Source organism: Dendropsophus ebraccatus, chromosome 4, assembly GCF_027789765.1.
Source record: "Dendropsophus ebraccatus isolate aDenEbr1 chromosome 4, aDenEbr1.pat, whole genome shotgun sequence".
Lineage (NCBI taxonomy): Eukaryota > Metazoa > Chordata > Amphibia > Anura > Hylidae > Dendropsophus > Dendropsophus ebraccatus.
Genome location: NC_091457.1, coordinates 104,274,853 through 104,300,058, shown reverse-complemented (window position 1 = coordinate 104,300,058; position 25,206 = coordinate 104,274,853). Strand labels below are relative to the sequence as shown.

The following is a 25,206-nucleotide window of genomic DNA, read 5'->3' as shown; positions in this document are numbered from 1 at the left end:
CAGCAGATTTGACTAGATGAATGGACACAGCATTAAATCCGCACTGTAAAATCTGCTGTGGATCTGCTGCGGATCCGCTGCAGATTTGATGCTGTGTTCATTCATTTAGTCAAATTTGCTGCGGATCCGCAGCAGAAAATCAGTTGCGATGCGGTACGCGTGAAGCTACCCTAATGATGGGATGGGGATGGAGGATGCCGGGGACGGGGATGGAGGATGCCGGGAACGGGGATGGAGGATGCCGGAGACGGGGCTGATGGGACGGGGATGTGGGCGGCAGGCCTGCGGGCACCAGGGAGTTAAAGCACATACTCACTGCGGGATGTTAATCCCGCTGCGAGTATATGCTATCATAGGGGTGATTGATACTGGATCTGCAGCTGATCTCGCTGCGAATCCGCAGAAGTGAGAAGTAAAATATAGATAGTATGGCTGCGCTTGTGAATTAATGGGCTTTGTGCCTTGACCAATTCCAGCTTGTTAGAAGGGTCCCTTGACTATAATCTGATCACAAACTGACCACCTACTGGGAGCCCCAGACACCAGCTTCAATCTGTGGGAAACCTGGCTGTAAAATCAGGGGTGGGGAACCTTTTCCATGTCGAGGGCCAGTCTGGCATTAATAAAATCATTCGAGGGCCACATACTGTGCGCGGCAGTTAGTAGCGTGGGTTGGCAGCACCTGGGGCAAGGTAAAGTATTGTTCCCTCTAGTGCCCCTGCTATTGTAGTTAACCCCCAGTGATGCCCCTTGTAGTCTAGTTATCCCCCCCCCAGTGATGTCCCTGGTAGCCTAATTAACCCCCTAGTCATGTCCCTGGAAGCCTAGTTAACCCCCCCAGTCATGTCCCACGTAGCCTAGTTAACCCCCCAGTCATGTCCCTGGTAGCCTAGTTACCCCCCCCCCCCCCCGGTCATGTCCCTGGTAGCCTAGTTAAACCCCCCCCCTCCCAGTCATGTCCCTGGTAGCCTAGTTAACACCCCCCCCAGTCATGTCCCTGGTAGCCTAGTTAACACCCCCCCCCCAGTCATGTCCCTGCTATTGTAGTTAACTAACCCCCAGTGATGCCCCTTGTAGTCTAGTTATCCCCCCAGTCATGTCCCTGGTAGCCTAATTAACCCCCTAGTCATGTCCCACGTAGCCTAGTTAACCCCCCAGTCATGTCCCTGGTAGCCTAGTTAGCACCCCCCCCAGTCATGTCCCTGGTAGCCTAGTTAACACCCCCCCCCAGTCATGTCCCTGCTATTGTAGTTAACTAACCCCCAGTGATGCCCCTTGTAGTCTAGTTATCCCCCCAGTGATGTCCCTGGTAGCCTAATTAACCCCCTAGTCATGTCCCACGTAGCCTAGTTAACCCCCCAGTCATGTCCCTGGTAGCCTAGTTAACCCCCCCAGCCATGTCCCTGGTAGCCCAGTTATTCCCCCCCCCTCCCAGTCATGTCCCTGGTAGCCTAGTTAACACCCCCCCCCCCCCCAGCCATGTCCCTGGTAGCCTAATTAACCCCCTAGTCATGTCCCACGTAGCCTAGTTAACCCCCCAGTCATGTCCCTGGTAGCCTAGTTAACACCCCCCCCCCCAGTCATGTCCCTGCTATTGTAGTTAACTAACCCCCAGTGATGCCCCTTGTAGTCTAGTTAACCCCCTAGTGATGTCCCTGGTAGCCTAATTAACCCCCTAGTCATGTCCCACGTAGCCTAGTTAACACCCCCCCCCCCCCAGTCATGTCCCTGGTAGCCTAGTTAACCCCCCCCCCCTCCAGTCATGTCCCTGGTAGCCTAGTTAACAGCCCCCCCTCCAGTCATGTCCCTGGTAGCCTACTTAACACCCCCCCTCCAGTCATGTCCCTGGTAGCCTAGTTAACCCCCCCAGCCATGTCCCTGGTAGCCTAGTTAACCCCCCCAGCCATGTCCCTGGTAGCCTAGTTAACCCCCCCAGCCATGTCCCTGGTAGCCCAGTTATTCCCCCCCCCTCCCAGTCATGTCCCTGGTAGCCTAGTTAACACCCCCCCCCCAGCCATGTCCCTGGTAGCCTAGTTAACCCCCCCAGCCATGTCCCTGGTAGCCTAGTTAACCCCCCCAGCCATGTCCCTGGTAGCCTAGTTAACCCCCCCAGCCATGTCCCTGGTAGCCTAGTTAACCCCCCCAGCCATGTCCCTGGTAGCCTAGTTAACCCCCCAGTCATGTCCCTGGTAGCCTAATTAACCCCCCCCCAGTCATGTCCCTGGTAGCCCAGTTAACCCCCCCCCCCCCCAGTCATGTCCCTGGTAGCCCAGTTAACCCCCCCCCCCCTCCCAGTCATGTCCCTGGTAGCCTAGTTAACCCCCAGTGCCTGTCCCCCCTTCCCCCCGGGTCGAAGGTTCCCCACCACTGCTGTAAATGATCAATTTCCAATGGGAAAATTAAGCATTTCAAAATGCTCATTCAGATCAATGGGTAGTCTGTGTAGTTCAGGGGAGAACAGGTCCTCAAGAGTAAGGGTCCTATTACACAGCCTGATCATAAACTGTAAACAAGCGCTGATCTGATAGATTGGTGTTCATTTATTGAGCAATTACAGGGGCCAACTATCATGCTGCAAGGGCTACATGGACATAGTTAGCGATGACCGTGCAGCCCTTGCCTTTAGTGTAAAATAATAAAGTATTTACTTACCTTTCCACATTCCCTGGTGTCCTCGGGGCTTCCCCAGAGTCTGAAGCTCTGCCTTTTGTTACGGTCTCTACGCAATCACTGACTGATACAGGCCGCGGCCAGTGATTGGCTGAGCAGCTGCTGCCTCACAGTGCAGAGACAGGAACAGAAGGCAGAGCTGCAGACACCGGGGAAGGCCTCAGAGGACACAAGGGACCATGGTAAGGTAAGTTAATACTAGTGATGAGCGAATACTGTTCGATCGAATAGATATTCGTTCGCATAGTAAGGTATTCGATCTAACGAATATTATCGAATAGTTCGCCGAATATTCGACAAATATTCGATAAGCTTTCAAATCCCCCAGCTTCCGGTTTTTACCTCCAAGTGGACGAATAGATGTTTTTCAATAATCAGATACTTGTTCCCATTGACTTTAATGGGGTTGAATATTCAATCGAATATTCCGGAGATATTCGTACGAATATTGAATATTCGAATATTTCACCATTCGCTCATCACTAGTCAATACTTCATTATATTAGGGCCCGTTCACACTACGGAAAACAGGTGGACATTCCGAGCGGAACCCCCACCTGCAGAATCCACTCGGGAGCCCGCCTGTTTTCTGTAGTGTGAACAGGCCCTTATACTACAATCATCAGCTGTCGGCCGCACATTGCAAATACAGGTAGCAATGCAGGGACGATGATTTTAGGTCTGGACCTAAAGAAATGATCAGCCAATGATCATTTTATCAGCTGACCGCAAGGACATACCTGATTTGTGGTGGCAGGGTAACATCTCAGTAGGCAAGGACATATGTCATATTACTGGCTACATCTCAGGCTGTATAACAGCCACAGATATGATATTGGGCTTGTTTGAGATACAGACACTTTCAGTGACAGCTACATATACATGCAGTCGTCAATTCCCAATTTGGTTTCTAGAGCTTCTGTCTCAGGCTAGGCTTTAAAACAAGACTAAGGCCTCAGCTGCAACCTAGCCTGAGATTTTGGAAGTTAAAGAACATTTTTACTATCACTTAATTTAGTGTATCAGGAAGTGTTAGAATTATCTCTGAAGCAGTGACGTCACGACGAAAGGTGTAATTCCTATGGAGTGTCCAGCAGGGGGCGCTCTCTATATAGAAGTCAATGAATACCATTGACTTCTATATATAGTGCGCCCCTGCTGGACACTCCATAGGAATTACAGTGTATGTAATGTTATGCACTGTACTTTTGTGACTTCATGAATACATTTATGGAATACTTTGGGGAGCAAGTGTCCTTGCTCCCCAAAGTATCCCATAAATGTATTCAATGAATACATTTGCTGGGCACCGAGCAGGGAGGGAGAGAGGTGCCATCTACCTCCCCCTCCCTGCTCGGTGCTGGGAACATATACAAAGTACTACTCCCCCATTATCTGCAGATAATGGGGGAGTAGTACCTGTGCTATCCCTATCACCGCCCGCTCCGCCGCCGCTCACACAGGGGCTGCTTTTCATGCTCCCCCTCCTCCTCCTCCCGGCTTCAAACTTACTATCGCGCAGCTGATTTCCCGCCGCCCCTCACTACCCGGCCGGCCGCTGACTCCCGCCCGTTCGCACGCCCCGTTCCTCACACTATCTGGCCGCCACTCTCTGCTCTTGCATGCCACCCCGGCCGGAGACACCAGGAAGCGCCGTGCTCCCGGCCGGGGTGGTGGCGGGCTGATGCGGCCGGCATGCAAGAGCAGAGAGCGGCAGCCAGATAGTGTGAGGAACGGGGCGTGCGAACGAGCGGGCGTGTGGGAGTCAGCGGCCGTCCGGATAGTGAGGAGCGGCGCGGGCGGCGGGGAATCAGCGGGGCCATAGTAAGTTTGAAGCCAGGAGGAGGAGGAGGGGAGCGCCGGGGGGCATGAAAAGCAGCCCCTGTGTGAGCGGCGGCGGAGCGGGCGGTGATAGGGATAGCAAAAAGGTTCTACTCCCCCATTATCTGCAGATAATGGGGGAGTAGTACTTTGTATATGTTCCCAGCGCCGAGCAGGGAGGGGGGAGGTAGATGGCACCTCTCTCCCTCCCTGCTCGGTGCCCAGCAAATGTATTCATTGAATACATTTATGGGATACTTTGGGGAGCAAGGACACTTGCTCCCCAAAGTATTCCATAAATGTATTCATGAAGTCACAAAAGTACAGTGCATAACATTACATACACTGTAATCCCTAAGGAGTGTCCAGCAGGGGCGCACTATATATAGAAGTCAATGGTACTCATTGACTTCTATATAGAGAGCCCCCCCTGCTGGACACTCCATAGGAATTACACCTTTCGTTGTGACGTCACTGCTTCAGAGATAATTCTAACACTTCCTGATACACTAAATTAAGGGAAATAGCAGTATATGAGCATTTACCATAATTAATGTACATTAGAAAATTGTATAACTTTCCATAAGTAATAACATATAAAAAAATAATTTTGGGTGGACTTCTCCTTTAAGCTCCCTGCAGATGGGGGGAGGCATACATGCTACTGAGACAGGAGGAGGAGTGTACTGTACAGTCTCCAGTTCTTCTGTATCACTGTAGATTACCCCACTGTTACCCAGCCCCTCATCACCAACCCAGGAGACTGAATGCTCTTTGACTGTGACATGTCTGTTCCCAGTAGAGGAGTGAGAGGATGGGCAGTTAGTCATGTAATCCCTTTTCTGCACCTAACTCCGCTTTTAACCAATTCCACAACCTGGGCTTTTACCAGTGTCCAGATCAATACTTCTCAAAATGTTCTTACTGTAGCGTCACCAAACAGAGAAAGTGATACCTGGGCCTCACCATCTGTGGTAGAGGTCCATGCAAATATAAAAACTATTGCTCAGCCTACCCTTCATTTGTCTCCTAAACTCTGTATAACATTAAAGGAGAAGTCCGCTGAAAATTTTTATTAAAATATTGTATTGCTCCCAAAAGTTATACAAATTACCAATATACACTTATGAGAAATTCAAATAAAATGCTTTTTCCCCTGCACTTACTACTGCATCAAGGCTTCACTTCCTAGATAACATGGTGATGTCACGACCCGACTCCCAGAGCTGTGCGGGCTGTGGCTGCTGGAGAGGATGATGGCAGGAGGACACTGAGGGACACAGGGCACTGGAGGGACACTGAGCATCCCTCTGCCATCATCCTCTCCAGCAGCCACAGCCCGCACAGCTCTGGGAGTCGGGTCGTTACATCACCATGTTATCTAGGAAGTGAAGCCTTGATATAGTAGTAAGTGCATAAGTGTATGTTGGTAATTTGTATAAATTTGGGGAGGGCAATACAATACTTTAATAAAAATTTTCACCGGACTTCTTTAACATAAGTCAATAGCTTTATTTAATCGGATATTGTTGCGGCCAGGGAAAGGACTGTGCAGCTTAAAGTCACTTTTGTAAAAACTACCTCCCCAGCTATGCCTTACAACTACTAGGGGGCGCCTCACAATTTGGGAAGGTTGAGAACACTCCCACCATACACAAACGTCATATTAGGGTAAACTCCACTAACTGCTTGTCGAGCTATACCGTTCATGTACTACAGTCATAGTGATAATGGTTATTACTAGAGGTATGTATAAAATATCTATGACAAATTTTTATCAATCAGAAATCACCTTTTAACCCAAACATTTTTGTAGTAACAGAATGATTTTAGTATTCGGCCACTTTCAGATGGGTATAATATTTTTTGCACCAGTTTTACAGGTATAACACCATCTGCAGTTCAAGAGAACCAGAGTTATTGTGATCCAACATTAGTATAGAGGAACTGCAGGAAATCCGGGCGTTGCATCCATAATAATGGAGCAATAAAGTACCCATGTCTACCTAAAATACAGTGGTACCTTGGTTTAAGAGGGTTTTGGTTTAAGAGCTCACAGTTTTTCAAAATTGTGACTTGGTTTAAGAGCATTGCTTTGGTTTAAGATCTCCCTGTACTGGGTGGGAGAGCGAGTGAGGGAGGGGCATGGCCTGCATAGCGGGGTCTACAGCACTGTACTCTGACCCAGGAAGTCTTCCTCACCTTCCAAATCATAGCAGATCCACTTCAGGCTGGGGCTCACATCAGGGGACAGGACTGTGGAGGTAATCTCTCCATAGCTGTAACCCCTCTCTCTCCCGGACAGAGAGTGCTGCATGTATGTGCCCACATATGTCCTGCTTATTCCTTCATGCTCCCTGCAGTCTCTGTCAGCCCTTGTGTTTCCCATCCTCTCCATTACTGTACAGTAACTTATAATATCACATATTCTGCTGTTTCTGAATGTTTGTTTTATTAGTTTTACATGTTATTCAGAATAATAAATAATTATTTTTGGGGTGTGGAACCAATTGTCTGCATATCAGTGATTTCTTATGGGAAAATTTGCTTTGGTTTAAGAGTGGATTTGGAACGAATTATGCTCGTAATCCAAGGCACCACTGTATATCATTCCTGTTTGTTACAAAGTTATGTGAAGGTGGACAAGGCTGTCTGCAGTCAGTCAGGACAATTGCAACTGTCAGGCTGTCTGCTGTCAGGGTTTAGAGGTGAACTTACTTTTCAGGGTGTGTTTTCTCTGTATTTTATAGGTTGTTACTTTTCACAATTTCCAGCTTGAAACCAGATTTTTGTTTTTCCCACTTCTGGTGCATTTATGAAAATATGTGCATATAGACATAGGTCACCTGATATGTACCTGGTGGAATGCTCATTTTTAAAGGGGTGGTGAATATAGCATTCTGCTTGGGTCACACATAATTACCTATTTTTTTTACACCTTTTTTAAGTGAAAAATGACACTTTGCCACAAAATTATATAAAGGTGTCTGTAAATAAAGACGAGTAGGGCATTTTAATGCACAAGATGTCCACTCCTAGAAAATACATGGGCATGGTGGATTAGCATATATGTCTTATAATGTAAATTTGGTTTTATTTGTTAATGTCAAAAGTGAGAAAACGGTCCTGGCTACCAAAGGTACAAATCAGCAATAGAATACAAGAATGGATAGTCTAACATTACAACAGGCTTATTGTCAATTTTTTTTTTTATTGGAACATACATGCACCACCAATAGTTGGACTTCTTCAACTATTGAGACCTAAATAATGTATCCTAACAATTTCCGACTATAAAACTATGATTTTGGAATGAATTGAGCTTATTGTTCGCTAACTACATATTAACGCTTTGTTTATACTTAAAAAAAAAAAAAAAATATCAGGATCAGAATCTTGGAATCAGGACTAGTTAACACATTTATTTCTCACACTGGTGTAGATCTGGCTCAGCAGCTTCTCCCTAATGTCCTACATGATCCTGGGGCAACTTCTGAGGGAATAAGGAAAGATATAAAGCAGCTTCTTCTGTGTGTGCAGTGGATGCAGCCAGTCTCCAGCCTCCATGTCCTGAACAACTCAGGTGGTCTTTTCCTGCCGACAATCTTCTATGTTTCTAACTAAATATTCACCATACACACAGAAACACTGCTAACAATGCCAGATACCTGTGATGGAGAGGGGTCACACGAGGGCTCAGGCACAGTGATATAGAGCTCACTTATCATTCTGCCTGATTTTGCCCCAGCAGCCAATCACAATTCAGCTTTCAATACATAACAGGCTCTTGTAAAATAAAAACTGTGATTGCTTTGGGCAAAAACAAACAGTTTTGGAATTCACCCAGACTGATAAGGCTAGGTTCACACTGCGTTTTCAGCATCCGTTTAACGGATCCGTTTTTTTTAACGTCCAGAAAAATAGGGTCAGCAACGTTTTTTTGTCCGTTTTGGTCCGTCAAAAAAAACGGATCCGTTTTTTTTAATAATGGAAGTCAATGGAAAAACGGATGCACACAAATGAATCCGTTTTTTGCAATCCGTTTTTTATGCGTTTTTTTCAAAAAACGGATGCGTTAAACGGATGCTGAAAACGCAGTGTGAACCTAGCCTTAATCTGCATCTCTTATTGCCAAAATCATTATGCAATACCTCATAAGATTCCCATAAACTGCTCTAGCTTTAAGGGGTCATGGCTGATTACCTTGACCCTTGCAAGGAGTATCCGGAGACTCCTTACTTTGCTATTTATACTCACTGAATTTTTATTTAGCGATCAAGCAGAGTCAGAGTGCAACACTCACCTTCACAAGAAACCTGCTCTCTGACACCACCTACAGGTGACTGCCCAGGAAGCCACAGCTCCAATATGAGGCAACAGCTTCTATAAGAGCAGGTGTGCAATTGTTTATACTCAGTGTCTAAAGTGATTTTCACTTTAGGGGCATTTTTTAAAACCTTAATTGATTTTTTATTTTACACTTTTATAGTCCCTCTAGGGAGCCATTACATACATTCATTAGATTGTATGCACTGATCACTGCTATGCCATAGCATAGCAGGGATCAGTGTTATCTGCAATCTTCTGATAGAGTTTACCACAGGCCACAGGCAGGCTCTATCAGAAAAGCGAAGACATGACTGCACGGAGGAAGGTAAGAGACCTCCCGCAGTCAGGCCATGTGATTGGGACCCTTGCAGACATGCTGCGGGGATCCCAATCGGTAAGTGACAGGACATGGAGATGCTCCTGTCACTTACACTTAAAGAGGACCTGTCAACCCCCGTGCCGGGGTGACAGGCTCCCGACCCCCCGTTACAGCCCCCTATACTCACCTGATCCGGTCGGGTCACGGAGATATAAGTGCCGGAAGCCCAGCGCGCGCTCACAGGAGAGTCCGATGCCCATAGAGAATGACGGAGCATCGGACTCCCCATTCATTCTCTATGAGCGTCGGACTCTCCTGTGAGCGCGCGCCGGGCTTCGGGCGCTCATATCTCCGTGACCCGACCGGACCAGGAACCGGGACCCGGCGGGATCAGGTAAGTATAGGGGGCTGTAACGGGGGGTCAGGAGCCTGTCACCCCGGCACGGGAGGTGACAGGTCTCCTTTAAATGCGGCACGATTGCAATCAGTGAAATAGATATTTTGTTTATGGTGTGTAGCAGAAGATTGGGCCAGCAATAGGCAGATACTACAACATGAGGCGAATACTTGGCAGTTTGCTTTGAGTTGCAATGCATGCTGGGAGATGTAGTTTCCTGGCAGGCGCCAAGTTGGATATAGACAGTCTTGTAGATAAAAAAAACTTTTTAGGCTAGCTTCACACTACATTTTTGCAATCTGTTTTTGTGTGCATCCGTTTTGAGGTGTGTTTCCATTGACTTACATTATAAAAAAAAAAAGAGATCAAAACAGATCGTTTTTTTTATTTTTAACTGACACAAAAACGTAGTTGACCTCATTTTTGAGTCTGTTGAAAAATAACAGATCTGTTTTGATCCATTTTCTTTTAATGGAAGTCAATGGAAAAACGAATGCACACAAATGCATCCATAGTTTTCAACTGTTTTTTGAAAAAAAAAAAAAAAAAAAAAAAGAAGAAAAAGAGCAGATAGGAAAAAATGTAGTGTGAACCCAGCCTAACTCAGGAACAGTGGCAGCTAGAAAGACAGGAGATGGCTCAAAATGCTCAGGAGGACACCAAGAGGCACAGCAGCACTGAAAACTCGAAAACTTGAAGCTACCCTAAAAGACGGCTGTCCAATAAAAACATGTGAACATAGCCTCAAGGTGTCTTCTAGAAAAAAAAATTATTGATGATTTATCCACAGGGTAGCTTATCAGCATCTGATCAGATGCACAGTGATGCACTACACAGTGAACAGAGTTTGTCGCCGTTGTGTAGCGGTGGCAATGTGCAATTGCAGCTCAGTTCCCATTCAAGTGAATAGGAGGTGAGCTGCAGTTGCACATCGCCATGAACACACAATGAACACAGACAAACATTGTATATCGTGGAGCAGAATAGGTGACAATGTGGGTGCCGGCTGCCCACACCCCGACGACAAGTTAATGATAAGAGATCCTGTGGATAGATTATCAGTAAATTTAGCCCGGACCACTCCTTTAAATTCCTCAGGATTGTTATTTTTCCTCATAAAAAAAATAAACTACTATCTCACATATTACCTTTCTTTCTTCATACAAGGTTTTGTCTGGAATGATCAGAGGGGGATAGGCTGGGGTAAAACACCAAGCACAACAATTCAACATCACTATTGGCAGAGTGACATTTACAATCTTTGTATTGCACTGGAATTATAAACGTCATAGGATGAGAAACGCTGCAAGTGACAGAAAGTTTGCTGTATTTATCAAACTGGTGCATATGGTGTGAAAAGTTTGGAGCAGGTTAGACACTTTGCTTCATTTGTTCACCTCATGATGGGGTACATGCACACTAGTATTTTACCCATCTCTATTTCATATCATACAATTTCAGGAGTCAGACACTTACATCAGTAAGGGTCCTGGGGTAAAAAAAATATTATATTATATAGTATATTCACCTGTATTCGTATCTACCTCACTAAAAGTTGCAACTATATCTATTTTACTTTGAGTCCACCACCTGAGAATATAATAATTTTATTTTGTACTGAATATCTCAATGGATACCCATATTATGTATATGTATATTTACCTGCATACTCATCTGTATTTATATTTACTTTACTATAAGTTGCATCTATATTATATAAATATGGTTTGGTCATGTGGTGTGTGTGGCCATGTGATACAGGTGGTCAGGTGATGTAGTAAGCCATGTGACCTGGGCTATCACTGATGTTGCACTTGGTGATGTGGACGATCACATGACTGCCCTGGGACGTGGGCGATGACTGATGACATAGATGTGGTCAGGTGATAAGGTTACGACCTTATATCATAGGTGGCTTAATATCAATTCAGAATGGATGACTAATAAGATTGGGTCTGATTGGTGCTATTGGATTAAAACATCATGGGTTAGGTGTTTGGGGAGCGGTGGTATTTCCCCAATAAAAGGGGATTCTGGTTGAAAGCCATACTTCCTAATAATGTTGTGCTAAATGACCAAAATATGGTGAAGAGGCATTTTTTTTATTTTATTTTAAACAGCAGTCACTCCTTGTGTGTCTGTATATAGGTAAGCCTTAGGGACAAGGCCCGGAGTTGACCTCTAGCCTTGAATTATGAGACTAGTCAGACGCACACAAGAAGGACTGTGTTCTTCAACTTTTTTTGTTCTCTATATATTTTATTTTAATTGAAGCAATAAAGGTTACATTTTAGGGGTAAGCTACATAAGGGTTTTTTTCAACCCTATGCCTAGTGCCTCATGGTTTAGTGATTTGATTTGGCAATGATACCCCTGGCCCACCATAGAGGGGCTTTTGAGATTGCAGTCTATGATCAGGTGTTTCCCGTTCCTTGCTGCCACTTTCACATGGGCCAATTATCAGACATGGGAGTGTTTCTAGCAAAGCTCCTTGCTGATAATCGGCCCGTGTAAAAAGGGGCTTAAGTCAATATGTTATTAATATATATTGTATGGAACCTTGAACAAGAAAACCCTTTCAACAACATACTGACTAACAGCGCTATACAAGCTCTCTGCCCTCTTTTACATATAATAGCCAAAAGCCATCTTCATTTTTCTTTCATACCTTGACATATTTCTCCAGCGCAGGGTGCACTCTGGTGGTGGCCAGCTGTATTGAGAATGGGGTTGTATAAGGAAATGTGGCCATCACAGCATGGTTAACTTCAGGCAACACACAAAATTTGAAGCCATGTTTGCGGAATATCCGGACATGATCGGGGAGAGGCTTCTCGTCACCCTCGCTGAGGATACTGCCCACAATGTATCGACAAAACTCGACAGGGACCTGTGGAATAATGAAATGTATTATAAAACCCAAAGTGTAGAGTGAACCAAATTAACCTACACTATAAAAAAAATAATTGTCCTCCCCTATCTTGTAGCCTTTTCTCTACTTGAAATGGCTGATATGGCTGTTATGGCCCTATTACACAGAGCATTAATCAGCCGAATCAGGGCGGTTATCGCTCGGTGTAATAAAGAAAACAATCAGCCGATGAAACGATCATTGGCAGATTGTTTCTTTAGGTTCAAGCCTAAAATCGGGCACCGACCACGCATCGCTATGTGTAATACTGATGTGCAGCTGATGATTAAAATGTAAAATAATAAATATTAACTCACCATACCACATTCTCGGGCGTCCTCAGAGGCCTTCCATGCTGTTTGCAGCTCTGCCTCTGCTCCGGTCTTTGCAGTGACAGGTCGTGGCCGCTCAGCCAATCACTGGCCGCGGCCTGTCTTAGACGAGGATTGGCTGAGCGTCCGGCAGCCTGTCACTGCAAAGACTGGAGCAGAGGCAGAGCTGCACACAGCGCAGAAGGCCTCCGAGGACGGCCGGGAACGCTGCAAGTTAATATTTATTATTTTACACTAAATGCAAGGGCTGCATGGATATCGCTAACGATGTCTGTGCAGCCCTTGCAGCTTGATAAGCCTGTGTAATAGCTCAGAAAATGAGTGCTGATCTAGCAGATCTGCGCTTGTTTACTGTTTATTATCAGGCTGTGTATTAGGACCCTTAGACTGTAGGAAATATGAATACAGTGTACATCTCCCAGAGCTGAATGGTCAATAACAGAAGGCGATCGGGACTTCACATTAAGCTGATACTATTAATAAAAGCAAAAAATAAACAGCAAAAAAGAAAAGATAAAGATTTACACAATAACAGGAGCGGAGATTATGCTACCTCCCAACCCCAAGGTTATATCCTCCTTGTGTATATATAAATAGTACTACAAAGGTTGTTTTCAGGAAAACTTATAGAGAAAAAAAGACCAATAGGTGAACAACAGATTGAAATCAGAGTTTTGGTTTTATTTTTCATTCTAATTTTACTGTGTGTTCTGTCAATTGATGGATGTAGCAGTATGGAAAGATGTATTAGTGGTGGGCCACCTACTGTTAATCCATCCTTACCTGCCCGCTGATCTTACATACAGGATTTATGTGATATTACATCTCTAGTGCATCCTTAGGCTGGGTTCACACTACGTATATTTTAGTCAGTATTGTGGTCCTCATATTACAACCAAAACCAGGAGTGGATTAAAAACACAGAAAGGCTCTGGTCACACAATGTTGAAATTGAGTGGATGGCCGCCATTTAAAGGGGTAGTGCAGCGGTAAATAATTATTCACAGAATAACACACATTACAAACTTATACAACTTTGTAATGTATGTTATGTCTGTGAATGGCCCCTTCCCCGTGTCCCACCACCCCACCCGTGTACCCGGAAGTGTGGTGCGCTATACATACCTGTCACGTGCCGACTCGTCTCCGATCTTCAGTCAGCGATGTAGCCTTCGGACGGCCGGGCCGAATCCCTCCGACTGTCCTGTGTGCCGGTCTGCCGGCTGAGCAGCTGATGACGTGGCCGCAACATCGGCTGCTCAGCCGCGATTGGCTGAGCACAGTTATGCTCAGCCAATCGCGGCTGAGCAGCCGATGACGCAGGAGAGGGCGGCCGGCACGCAGGACAGACGGAGGGATTCGGCCCGGCCGTCCGAAGACAACATCGCTGACTGAAGATCGGAGACAAGTCGGCACGTGACAGGTATGTATAGCGCACCACACTTCCGGGTACACGGGTGGGGGTGGTGGGACACGGGGAAGGGGGCCATTCACAGACATAACATACATTACAAAGTTATATAACTTTGTAATGTGTGTTATTCTGTGAATAATTATTTACCGCCGCACTACCCCTTTAATGGCAAATATTTGCTGTTATTTTAAAATAACGGCTGTTGTATTGAAATAATGGCAGATATCCACTCAATTTCACCATTGTGTGAACAGATCCTTTCTGTGTTTTTAATCCACTCCTGGTTTTGGTTGCAATGAGGACCACAATACTGACTGAAATATACGTAGTGTGAACCCAGCCTGAAGCTGCAAATGATTAATATATATAAAGAGCTGGGCTGGCACCGCAAAATATAACGACAAGGAGTGCTAGTTATCCCAACCTAAACAATGTATACAAACACCAACAAAAAATGGCTGAAAAAAAGTAAACTGCACCTCCTGATAATAAGAAAATATACCAATGAAATCTTTATTAATACATAAATACAAAGGAACAAACATTTAAAATCATTTAAAAATACACACATGCCGATTCACCGGTTCCAATCCAACACGTCGAAAACTGACCTAACATAGACTAATGCACGGAGCAGCAACAAAAATCATACAATAATAACAGAAGTAAGCTGCAAATGATTTGACATGTAGTGAAAGAAAGGCTCTCCAATGGTTAGCTGGCAGATTAGGGGGAAGCAAAATTATGTCATTGTCAAAGCTTAATATATAGAACAGGCGATGAGACAATTCAAAAGTGATAAGGTTTATAGAAGGAACTAACCAGGAATTATTCAGGACTGTTAAGAACTTTAATACATAGATTGATGAAAAATGTAAACTTCTTAAAGTATCACTGCCGTTTAATTTTTTTTTTTTTTTTTGCAGAAATCAATAGTCCAGGCGATTTTGTAATTGGGTTTATTAGGCAAATATGCCATTATCTGCATTCAAAAAGACTTTCCCCAGGTCCCCCCCCCCTCCTCTCTCTCATCCACTGCTCATTATCAGGAAATCTCGACTCTTTTACATCAGTGAAGCCCTGTGTAACCTATGGAGAGGGGGGAGGAGGGAGATTAGTCGCCAGCAGAGAGCAGAGAACAAAGGATTATTCAGGACCTGTGTGAAAGCTGCTATGCAGAGGTCAGTGCTGACTTCAGAGGAGATAGCCTGGTGATGTAGCTGTAAATTAACTCTTTGTTGTCCTGTTTTGGTGCCTCATCTCCCTCCACCCCTCCCCTCTTCATACAGAACAATGAAGTCAGGCGGAGAGCTTCAAACTGCTTTTTCATGATAAAAATGCATTGGCTAATAAACCCAATTACAAAGTTTCTTAAAATCACCTGCACTATTGATTTCTACAAAAAAAAAAAAAAAAAGTAAACGACAGTGACACTTTAAAGCCCTGTTACATTATATATATTACTGAAGCGTCCTCCAGGTCGCTCAACTGTGTATTTAGATGAGTTTATAATTTGCAGGGCTTTATTTTATTTGGCAGAAAAGTTGTAATCTTACTAGGGGTACATTCACACGTACAGGATCTGCAGCAGATTTGATGGTGCAAATTTAATGCTGTGTTCAGTTATTTAGATCAAATCTGCTGCAGATCCGCACCATTAAATCTGCTGCAATACGGTATTGTGAAGCTACCCTAGTACTGGCCTTTTTCCAGTTCCCTTGTGAACCATTACCATTTGTATAGGCACATAAAATTCCTTTAAAATCAATAAGTGGCACCATCAAAAAGCAGGGGCAGCAATGGGGACCAGCAGCATAAGTGGAGGAAAATATTTCTGATATTACTAATCCTTTTTATACGATGCTTATTTGTAATATTCATTGTTTGGTAGGGGACATCCCAGCAATGACTCAATAGGTGCATTACCAGAATTACAACTATAAAAACCATTACATTTGCCAGGAAGTTGGGTGATCAAGAAATCTTATGGTCATATGTGTCAGTCGCTGCACTAGATAGACTAAGGGTTATAATAAACCCATAGTGATGAACGCCCTGTGGAGGTGCGTTAGCTATAATCTTTATATCAAAGGGTCGCTTTCCTAACAGTAATTTCTTAGACTTAAAAGGTTTTGTGCAGTAACATGCAGACGTAATAGACTGAAGAGAAGGTCCAAAAGATGTGGTAAAGAGTGGATTGGAAAGCGACAATGCGTGAAGGGGAGAACTCTATTAATGGATCGGGGAAGCGTCTGATGACTTTGAAAATTTGGCATATTGGGGAAGCCTCGAGGAAACCTATATCACCATGCAGGCATTTTAGCAATTTGGGCCCATTTTAATAAAAAAGATTTGTAGCCCAAGCACCATAGACCACTTGGCTAAAGAACATGTTAAAGGGAACCTGTCACCACCCGTGCTGGGGTGAAGGCAACCCGACCCCCGCTAGAGTCCCGGATACTTATCCCATCTCGTCAAGTCCCACTCCTGGAGCCGGCCCTGGGACGGAGGTATCCTTGTTGGAAGCCCGGGGCACGCGCTGCAGAGATGAGTCCGACGCCCATAGAGAATGACGGCTCCATTCATTCTCTATGGGCATCAGACTCATCTATGCAGCGCGGGCACCGGGCTTCAGACAAGGATATCGCTGTCCCGGGCCCGGCTCCAGGAGTGGGACTTGGCGAGGTGGGGTAAGTATCCGCGGCTCTAGCGGGGGGCTCGGGTGGCCTTCACCCCGGCAAGGGGGTAACAGGTTCCCTTTAACAATTTTTAGGGATTTAAATCATCCAGGATACCTATGTTTATGGGATTGTGAGATGTGGATAAATGATTTGACTGATCTACTTGTGTCTTTACATCCTAAGTATATCTGCCCTCTAATAGGATCTCTCTATTTAAAGGGAACCTGTCACCCCCCGTGCCGGGGTGACAGGCTCCCGACTAGGGATGCACGATGCACCGAAATATCGATACTACTATCGATATTTCGGGCAAAAATACGGTTTGGTACCAGGATTTCCTGGTATCGAAAGCAGAGAACATGGCCGGCGGCTAACTGAGCGCTGGCCATGTTCTCTGGGTGCTGCCCCCTGGTGTCACCTCCTCCGTCCCTCCCCTCCCTCCGCTCACAGCAGTGATAAGCTATAGCCGGCACATAGCGATCGCATGTGCCGGCTATGTAGCTGTAGCTGACGCTGTCCCACTGACAGCAGCATCTGACCCGTTCCAGAAGCAGTGGGGGTCGGCTACTATGTGTAGCAGATCCCCTCCGCTAATGACTGCAGCCTGCCGCAGGGTGAGGGGGTCTGCAGGTGGAGGGACAGTCTTGTTGTAGTGATGACCCTCGGACACACACACACCAGGGTCCCGCAGCTTCCCGGCAGCCTCAGAATGGAGGTCGGAGGTTATCAGTGCAGGGGATGATAAGGCACACATGTCTTGTGTTGTGGTCTTTAACCCTATCGGCTCCTGTAATGATAGCCTCCTTTCTCCATTCTGCCGGCAAGGACTCCGGTGTGTGTGTCCAAGGTTGATCAGAGCAGGAAGACGGGCCAGGGCCATCCTGACAGCATTATGCCACCCCTCCCACCTCCCCTATATATGATCTCTCCTACCTGATAAAAGCAATTAAAATGGTATGAACGGCAGCAGCTTCATAATGCAGGCTGTGCTACACTACTACAAGTCTTGCCACATGCAAGCCTTTACCTGAGGACGATAGAGCAAATCGTCAGAAAATGCATAATGGTATATAACAAAAAAATTCTAATGATATCACATGCAATACTGACAAAATCCCACCTGCTAAGTCTATGTCCCCATGTAGTAGTGGAGGAGAAAACTCTAGGGTATCGCCACCATATTATGGCTTCGTCAGGACGTGGTGGCGATACCCGTGCAGTTTTTTCCTCCACTACTACATGGGGACATAGACTTAGCAGGTGGGATTTTGTCAGTATTGCATGTGATATCATTTGAATTTTTTTGTTATATACCATTATGCATTTTCTGACGATTTGCTCTATCGTCCTCTTAGGTAAAGGCTTGCATGTGGCAAGACTTGTAGTAGTGTAGCACAGCCTGCATTATGAGGCTGCTGCCGTTCATACCATTTTAATTGCTTTTATCATTTCTTTTGTAATGGTGCCTGCACACAGAGATTTATCTGACAGATTCTGGAAGCCAAAGCCAGGAATGGATTTGAAAAGAGGAGAAATCTTAGTCTTTCCTTTATGACCCGTCTCCTGTTTATAGTCTGTTTCTGGCTTTGGCTTCAAAAATCTGTCAGATAAATCTGTGATTTATATATCCTATATTTCTGTCATTTTTTGTTTTGTTCCATTGGTATTAGTGTATAGGGTACACGGTAGCACCCTTTCTTATTATTGTGTATACCTGTGGGGCCCACTTTATTCTTCTTTTTCTCTTTTTTTTAACCTCTTCTATCTGACATGTTATTAAAGGGGTCTCCTCTGCTGGGGGCACCACAAGTCTCAGCAGATAATCAGTCCTGCTTGGGACACTAACATTCCCACCATAATGTTTCCTGTTTGGGGCACAATAACCTGTAGACATCTGGATCTTAACTAACAGAATATTACAAGCACCAACACTCCCAGCATTGTGAATACTTTCTGTCTGATGTACTACAACCCTCAGCAGAATCACCTCTCCAGTCTGCAGCACTACAGGGGGATTGACTATAGAGGGGGTGCTTACTACAGGGAGCTGACTACTCTGTGGGCTACCTACGAGAGGGATAGCTACATATAGGTTACTATATTTTTACTATGATTTTTGGTCACATCACACCCCCCAAAAAAATTCATTAAGTGATCAAAAGGTCACAAATATACAAAGAGGATAGCAAATAAAACTGCAGATCACAGTGCAGAAAATAATCCCGCACACCACAGCCATACAGGGCAAAACATGAAAGGTTAGAGTAGTCACAGTAGTCAGAGTAGGACAACTTTTAAGCTCTTTTATTTAAAAAAAAATGTAAACTATTTCTAAGATAGTAAAATAAAATAAAAAGCCCATAACCTGATGTCACCATAATAGTGCAGACCTGAAGACCATAACAGCATAAAAACAGGTGGGGGTGTAGCTTTTTCTCATACTTGGGTATCGAATTGGTATCGAGTATCGAAATAAAAAATTAAGTATTGGTATCGAACTCAAAATTCTGGTATCGTGACATCACTACTCCCGACCCCCCGTTAGAGCCCCCTATACTCACCTAATCCCGCCGGGTCCCGCTTCTGGAGGTGGTCGGGTGATGAAGATCCCAGCCGCTGCAGCCCGGCGCGCGCGCTGAGAGATGAGTCCACCACCCATAGAGAATGACAGGAGAGTCCAGCGCTCCATGATTCTCTATGAGCGTTGGACTCATCTCTCAGCGCGCGCACTGGGCTGCAGCGGCTGAGATCTTCATCACCCGACCACCTCCAGAAGCAGGACCCGGCGGGATTAGGTGAGTATAGGGGGCTCTAACGGGGGGTCGGGAGCCTGTCACCCCGGCACGGGGGGTGACAGGTTCCCTTTAAGTCAACATATGCATTTATGTTTATATATCAAAGCTAATTTTCTCATAAGAAATAATTAAATTCAGACAAATTGTTCCACAAACCAAAAATAAGGTAGGCAAGGGGTTCTGTATTAATAAAGAACACTCTATCAGTAAAGAAGGGGTTAATCAGTTAACTCTCCCTCTACACACAACTCCCAAGGTGGCTGCAAACCTGCTGGTGCTGGTACTAGTGCCAGCTACCTAGAGCAGCTATCGGTGAAGGGGTTAATTCAGGTGTAATAGGGAAGTGATGGTCATACACTATCCAGCACCACATGCAGGTAAGATGACGGCAACACCAGTGGCACAGCAGCGGGAGATGTCTGGACAAGCGATTTTAAGAAACTGATTTTGTTAGCCTCTTTCTATCTACCCATCCCCCTCCACACTTCTTATCTGTGCATTATCAGGAAAAGTCGTCTTCATTACAGTGAAGACAGCTTTGCTGAGTCCATTATTACCTATGGAGGGGCTGAAGGGGATGAGTGAGCAGGAAGAGGAGACAAGCAGCTGCACAGTTTGCAAACTGTCTGGCCACATAAAACTCTGGATTCACAGATCAGACAGGTCCGTGCTCATCTGGGAGCTTGGTGAGGGAAGATTGCAGGATGATATGCTGTGCAGAGCTGCATTTTCTCTTACAATCACTTTTACTATTGATATTTGAACTGAATTGATAATTGATTTCTGCGGACAGGTACCATAGGATTGATGGAAGGCATCAGATCACTGGCAGAGTTAATCAGGTAGCAATAGGTCAAAATGAGAGCACTTCCTACCCAGTAAGTATCAGGCTGGGGAAACAGGGAGCTCATATTAAGAATTCTTACTTGTTTATCGAGGTACAATTTTAATATTTAAAGTGATAGCAAGTTACTTGCAATCTAAGGAGTCACTGCACATGTTTATTACATCCTAAACTTTTGAACATGTCAGATGTAACTGTTTTTGCCACTTGTATAGCTTAGTTTTCAACTTTTTCCATATGGCGGAGGGGTCTAGAACAACAAGTATGAGCAGCCATGAAACAGCCAGGCCATGCTACTCCACACTTTGAGACCTCAGCTTTTGATACAACAAGTTTGGTGCATCCTGTGAGTGCTCTGGGAGTTTTTATTGCATTGCATTACTAACCTGTGCAGTGTAAGACAGTGCCAGTTCATCTGTATAGTTTGGACTGCACATTATGTGTAACCTGCATTCAGTAAAGAATATAACTAGCACTAGGCCAAGGGTCTTCTTTATAAAGCTCCTAACTCCACAGATCTGCGCTATGTAATAAAGTAAAGGACCAAATGCTATAACTGAATAGGATAATTTTTCACGTAACATTTCCTCACATCTAAAAAGGATACAGAGTCAGGCTAAAATAGAGATGTGCGTTCAAAATGTGGGAATGAAACCAAGTGCATCATCCCATCCAGTCCAGTAGGCTGCCATCTTAAACTGATTTTCAGGCGCCAATGATGCCTTCACTCTGGATGGACTTTCAACTTTTTAAGCTAAGCTGACCTAAAGGCTTTAATGGTGACGTCCTGCTGTAGTAGGAACAGATATCATCTTACCCAAAAGGATGAACCATTTCTTTTACATATATTAATCCCAAGTAACATCAGGTAATATTAATGGCCAGTGAAGTGCATTAAGAAAATGTAAGGTCCTGCGGCCTAGAAACCTGCACAACAGTGGCTACAGCTCTGGATGTAAATAGAATAAAAGAAATTATGTAACTCGAGAGCAACACAAAATAGGTGAAGCAAAAGAATAACTGGATACAATACGCTGTAAAGAGACTATGGCTGTAGCTACACAGGGCCCCAGAGCTCCAGTTTTCATCATTTCTTATAATCACAATGGCGTCATGGTCATAGATAACATGCCACTTTTGCTCCAAGTCATCCTCTAAGTTGGTGCTGTGGATTTGGCAGTGAGTGTGCTGCACCTGGGCTCCACCTTGTACCAAATCATCCCTCTGAGACCCTATACATCATTCCTGGGGGAGAAACTTGCTGCTATAATAGGCTAAGGCTCCCATGGGATGAGCTGATGTGTATTTCTGCTTTGTACTGATCATTCCTGAGTGCAACAGAGTGTAAATTATTACACCAGAAAAAGCCACCGGCTTAATGACGCTCAATTACACACGTTACATGGAGAAACAACAGCAAACAGCGGCCGGGGGAGGGATGAGAAATGTCAGAACATAGCAGTCATCAACAAGAAGAATACAAGACGAAATAACAGCAGACCCTGGAGACCCCCTCATATACTGTAATCTGTAGCCACCCCAAACTTCACAAAGCCCCCTGACCCCCAGAACACCCTTCACCCTTTAACTACTGCTAATGATGTCCCTTCCCGAACTATAGCCTCACATCCTGCTCTTTACCATTCCATGGACAGACAGCCAAGCCACAAGCTCCAACCATGTTCCCTACCAATGCACAATGTGCCCCCTTCCACCATACCATGGGATCCAACCATGTTCCCTACCAAGCCACAATGGGCCCCCTTCCACCATACCATGGGATCCAACCATGTTCCCTACCAAAGCCACAATGTGCCCCCTTCCACCATACCATGGGATCCAACCATGTTCCCTACCAAGCCACAATGTGCCCCCTTCCACCATACCATGGGATCCAACCATGTTCCCTACCAAGCCACAATGTGCCCCCTTCCACCATACCATGGGATCCAACCATGTTCCCTACCAAGCCACAATGTGCCCCCTTCCACCATACCATGGGATCCAACCATGTTCCCTACCAAGCCACAATGTGCCCCCTTCCACCATACCATGGGATCCAACCATGTTCCCTACCAAGCCACAATGTGCCCCCTTCCACCATACCATGGGATCCAACCATGTTCCCTACCAAGCCACAATGTGCCCCCTTCCACTATTCCATGGGATCCAACCATGTTCCCTACCAAGCCACAATGTGCCCCCTTCCACCATACCATGGGATCCAACCATGTTCCCTACCAAGCCACAATGTGCCCCCTTCCACCATACCATAGGATCCAACCATGTTCCCTACCAAGCCACAATGTGCCCCCTTCCACCATACCATGGGATCCAACCATGTTCCCTACCAAGCCACAGTGTGCCCCCTTCCACCATACAATGGGATCCAACCATGTTCCCTACCAAGCCACAACTTACCTCCCCCACCACCATGGGAACAAGCCATGTTCCTTACCCTGCCATATGCTCATACCATACCCCCCTCCACCATACTTTGAGCTCACAACACCATACCATGGTCTTCAACATGCCCCTCAATCAAGCACTCCAATCCACTCCACTATACTATGGGCTCCCACCATGTCCCCCTCCATTATACTATGGGCTCCCACCATGTCCCCCTCCACTATACTATGGGCTCCCACCATGTCCCCTTCCACTATACTATGGGCTCCCACCATGTCCCCTTCCACTATACTATGGGCTCCCACCATGTCCCCTTCCACTATACTATGGGCTCCCACCATGTCCCCTTCCACTATACTATGGGCTCCCACCATGTCCCCTCCACTATACTATGGGCTCCCACCATGTCCCCTTCCACTATACTATGGGCTCCCACCATGTCCCCTTCCACTATACTATGGGCTCCCACCATGTCCCCTTCCACTATACTATGGGCTCCCACCATGTCCCCTTCCACTATACTATGGGCTCCCACCATGTCCCCTCCACTATACTATGGGCTCCCACCATGTCCCCCTCCACTATACTATGGGCTCCCACCATTATACTATGGGCTCCCACCATGCCCACTTCCAATATACTATGGGCTCCCACCGTGTCCCCCTCCACTATGCTATGGGCTCCCACCATGTCCACTATACTATGGGCTCCCTCCACTATACTATGGGCTCCCACCGTGTCCCCCTCCATATGGGCTCCCATTGTGTCCCCCTCCCCTATACTATGGGCTCCCTCCACTATACTATGGGCTCCCTTCATTATACTATGGGCTCCCACCACTATACTATGGGCTCCCACCGTGTCCCCCTCCACTATACTATGGGCTCCCTCCACTATACTATGGGCTCCCTCCACTATACTATGGGCTCCCTCCACTATACTATGGGCTCCCTCCATTGTACTATGGGCTCCCTCCATTGTACTATGGGCTCCCTCCATTATGCTATGGGCTCCCTCCATTGTACTATGGGCTCCCTCCATTATGCTATGGGCTCCCTCCATTATGCTATGGGCTCCCTCCATTATGCTATGGGCTCCCTCCATTGTACTATGGGCTCCCTCCATTATGCTATGGGCTCCCTCCATTATGCTATGGGCTCCCTCCATTGTACTATGGGCTCCCTCCATTATGCTATGGGCTCCCACCATTATACTATGGGCTCCCTCCATTATACTATGGGCTCCCTCCATTATACTATGGGCTCCCTCCATTATACTATGGGCTCCCTCCATTATACTATGGGCTCCCTCCATTATACTATGGGCTCCCACCATACTCCTCATTGTGCCATGGGCTCCAGCTATGATCCTCACCAGGTCATTGTCTAACCACATGCTCCTCTCTATGCTCCCACTATGACCCCTCCAGCACACCATAGTTACCACGTCATGATGTACCATGTGCCCCCCTGCTGCCTGCACTAGGCTCCCACAAGCCATGGTATCCCTCCCCCGGGCCCCTCTCACCTTCATGGGGTTATCGTAGTAGACCCCTATGGACACCAGCTTGGGGGCCAGGCTGACGCTCTCTGTGTACAGGTTACCGCTCTCGTCGTAGGGCCCCACACGGAACTTGTAGGCCACGACCACCCCTCGGATGGGGGGCGGCCCGGCTCTCACCTCCACCTCAGTCAGCAGCCCCGAGTACACGGCCAGCCCGAACAGCGTGAGGAGGAGGAGGGCGACCAGGGCGGCGATCAGGGAGATGAGCACCCACTCCGGTACAGCGCCCATCCCGGACACTGCGGCACAGACCTGAGAGGAGCGGAGGAGCCGGCGGTGAGGAGAGCAGAGAGGAGGAGGAGGCGGCTCACCTGTACCCGGCTCTGCTCTGCCCGTACCTGTCACACCAAGTCATGTGATCGATCGCCTGACGTCACTGCGTCACGTGTCCCGAACGGAAAGAGAAGGGCGGGAAAATCAAAGACACGACGTGTGAGTGACTGGAGGAGGGGGAAGTCTTGCTGGGATTTATAGTCCTCTAATCTGTGTAAAAAAACACATCTGTATGTGTGACCTAAGTGGGGACATATCCCTGTTATCATGCAGGCAGAGGAGCTGGCACTGGGACTTCCATCTGGATGATTGTGGGTAGTGGTAGATACTTACTGCCCCAGTAACTAGGAGTCCCTGTACTGAGACATCCGCCTCTCTATCTGATCAGGTACAGCAGCAGCTGGTCAGTCTGTCTGGTATCCCTGTGGTAGAGCCCAGAATGGAGGGG

General features: G+C 46.2%; 2 protein-coding genes across 3 annotated transcripts in view; one reads left to right on the top strand and one right to left on the bottom strand.

The window, feature by feature from the left end:
* The window catches only part of TEX264 (testis expressed 264, ER-phagy receptor), a 43,750-nt gene extending 18,901 nt beyond the window's left edge, over positions 1–24,849 (bottom strand). Inside the window, exons 1-2 of the mRNA XM_069966577.1 lie at positions 24,450–24,849; positions 12,205–12,426 (exon numbers count right to left, since the gene is read on the bottom strand). Of these exons, the coding sequence (XP_069822678.1) occupies positions 12,205–12,426; positions 24,450–24,716 (489 nt within the window). The 5' untranslated portion in view covers positions 24,717–24,849. The remainder of the gene's footprint in view (positions 1–12,204; positions 12,427–24,449) is intronic.
* CYB561D2 (cytochrome b561 family member D2) overlaps positions 24,532–25,206 on the top strand; it is a 42,908-nt gene continuing 42,233 nt past the window's right edge. For both annotated transcript variants that reach the window (XM_069966579.1, XM_069966580.1), the window contains exon 1: positions 24,532–24,917. The gene's annotated coding sequence lies outside the window, so the exon portion shown is untranslated. The remainder of the gene's footprint in view (positions 24,918–25,206) is intronic.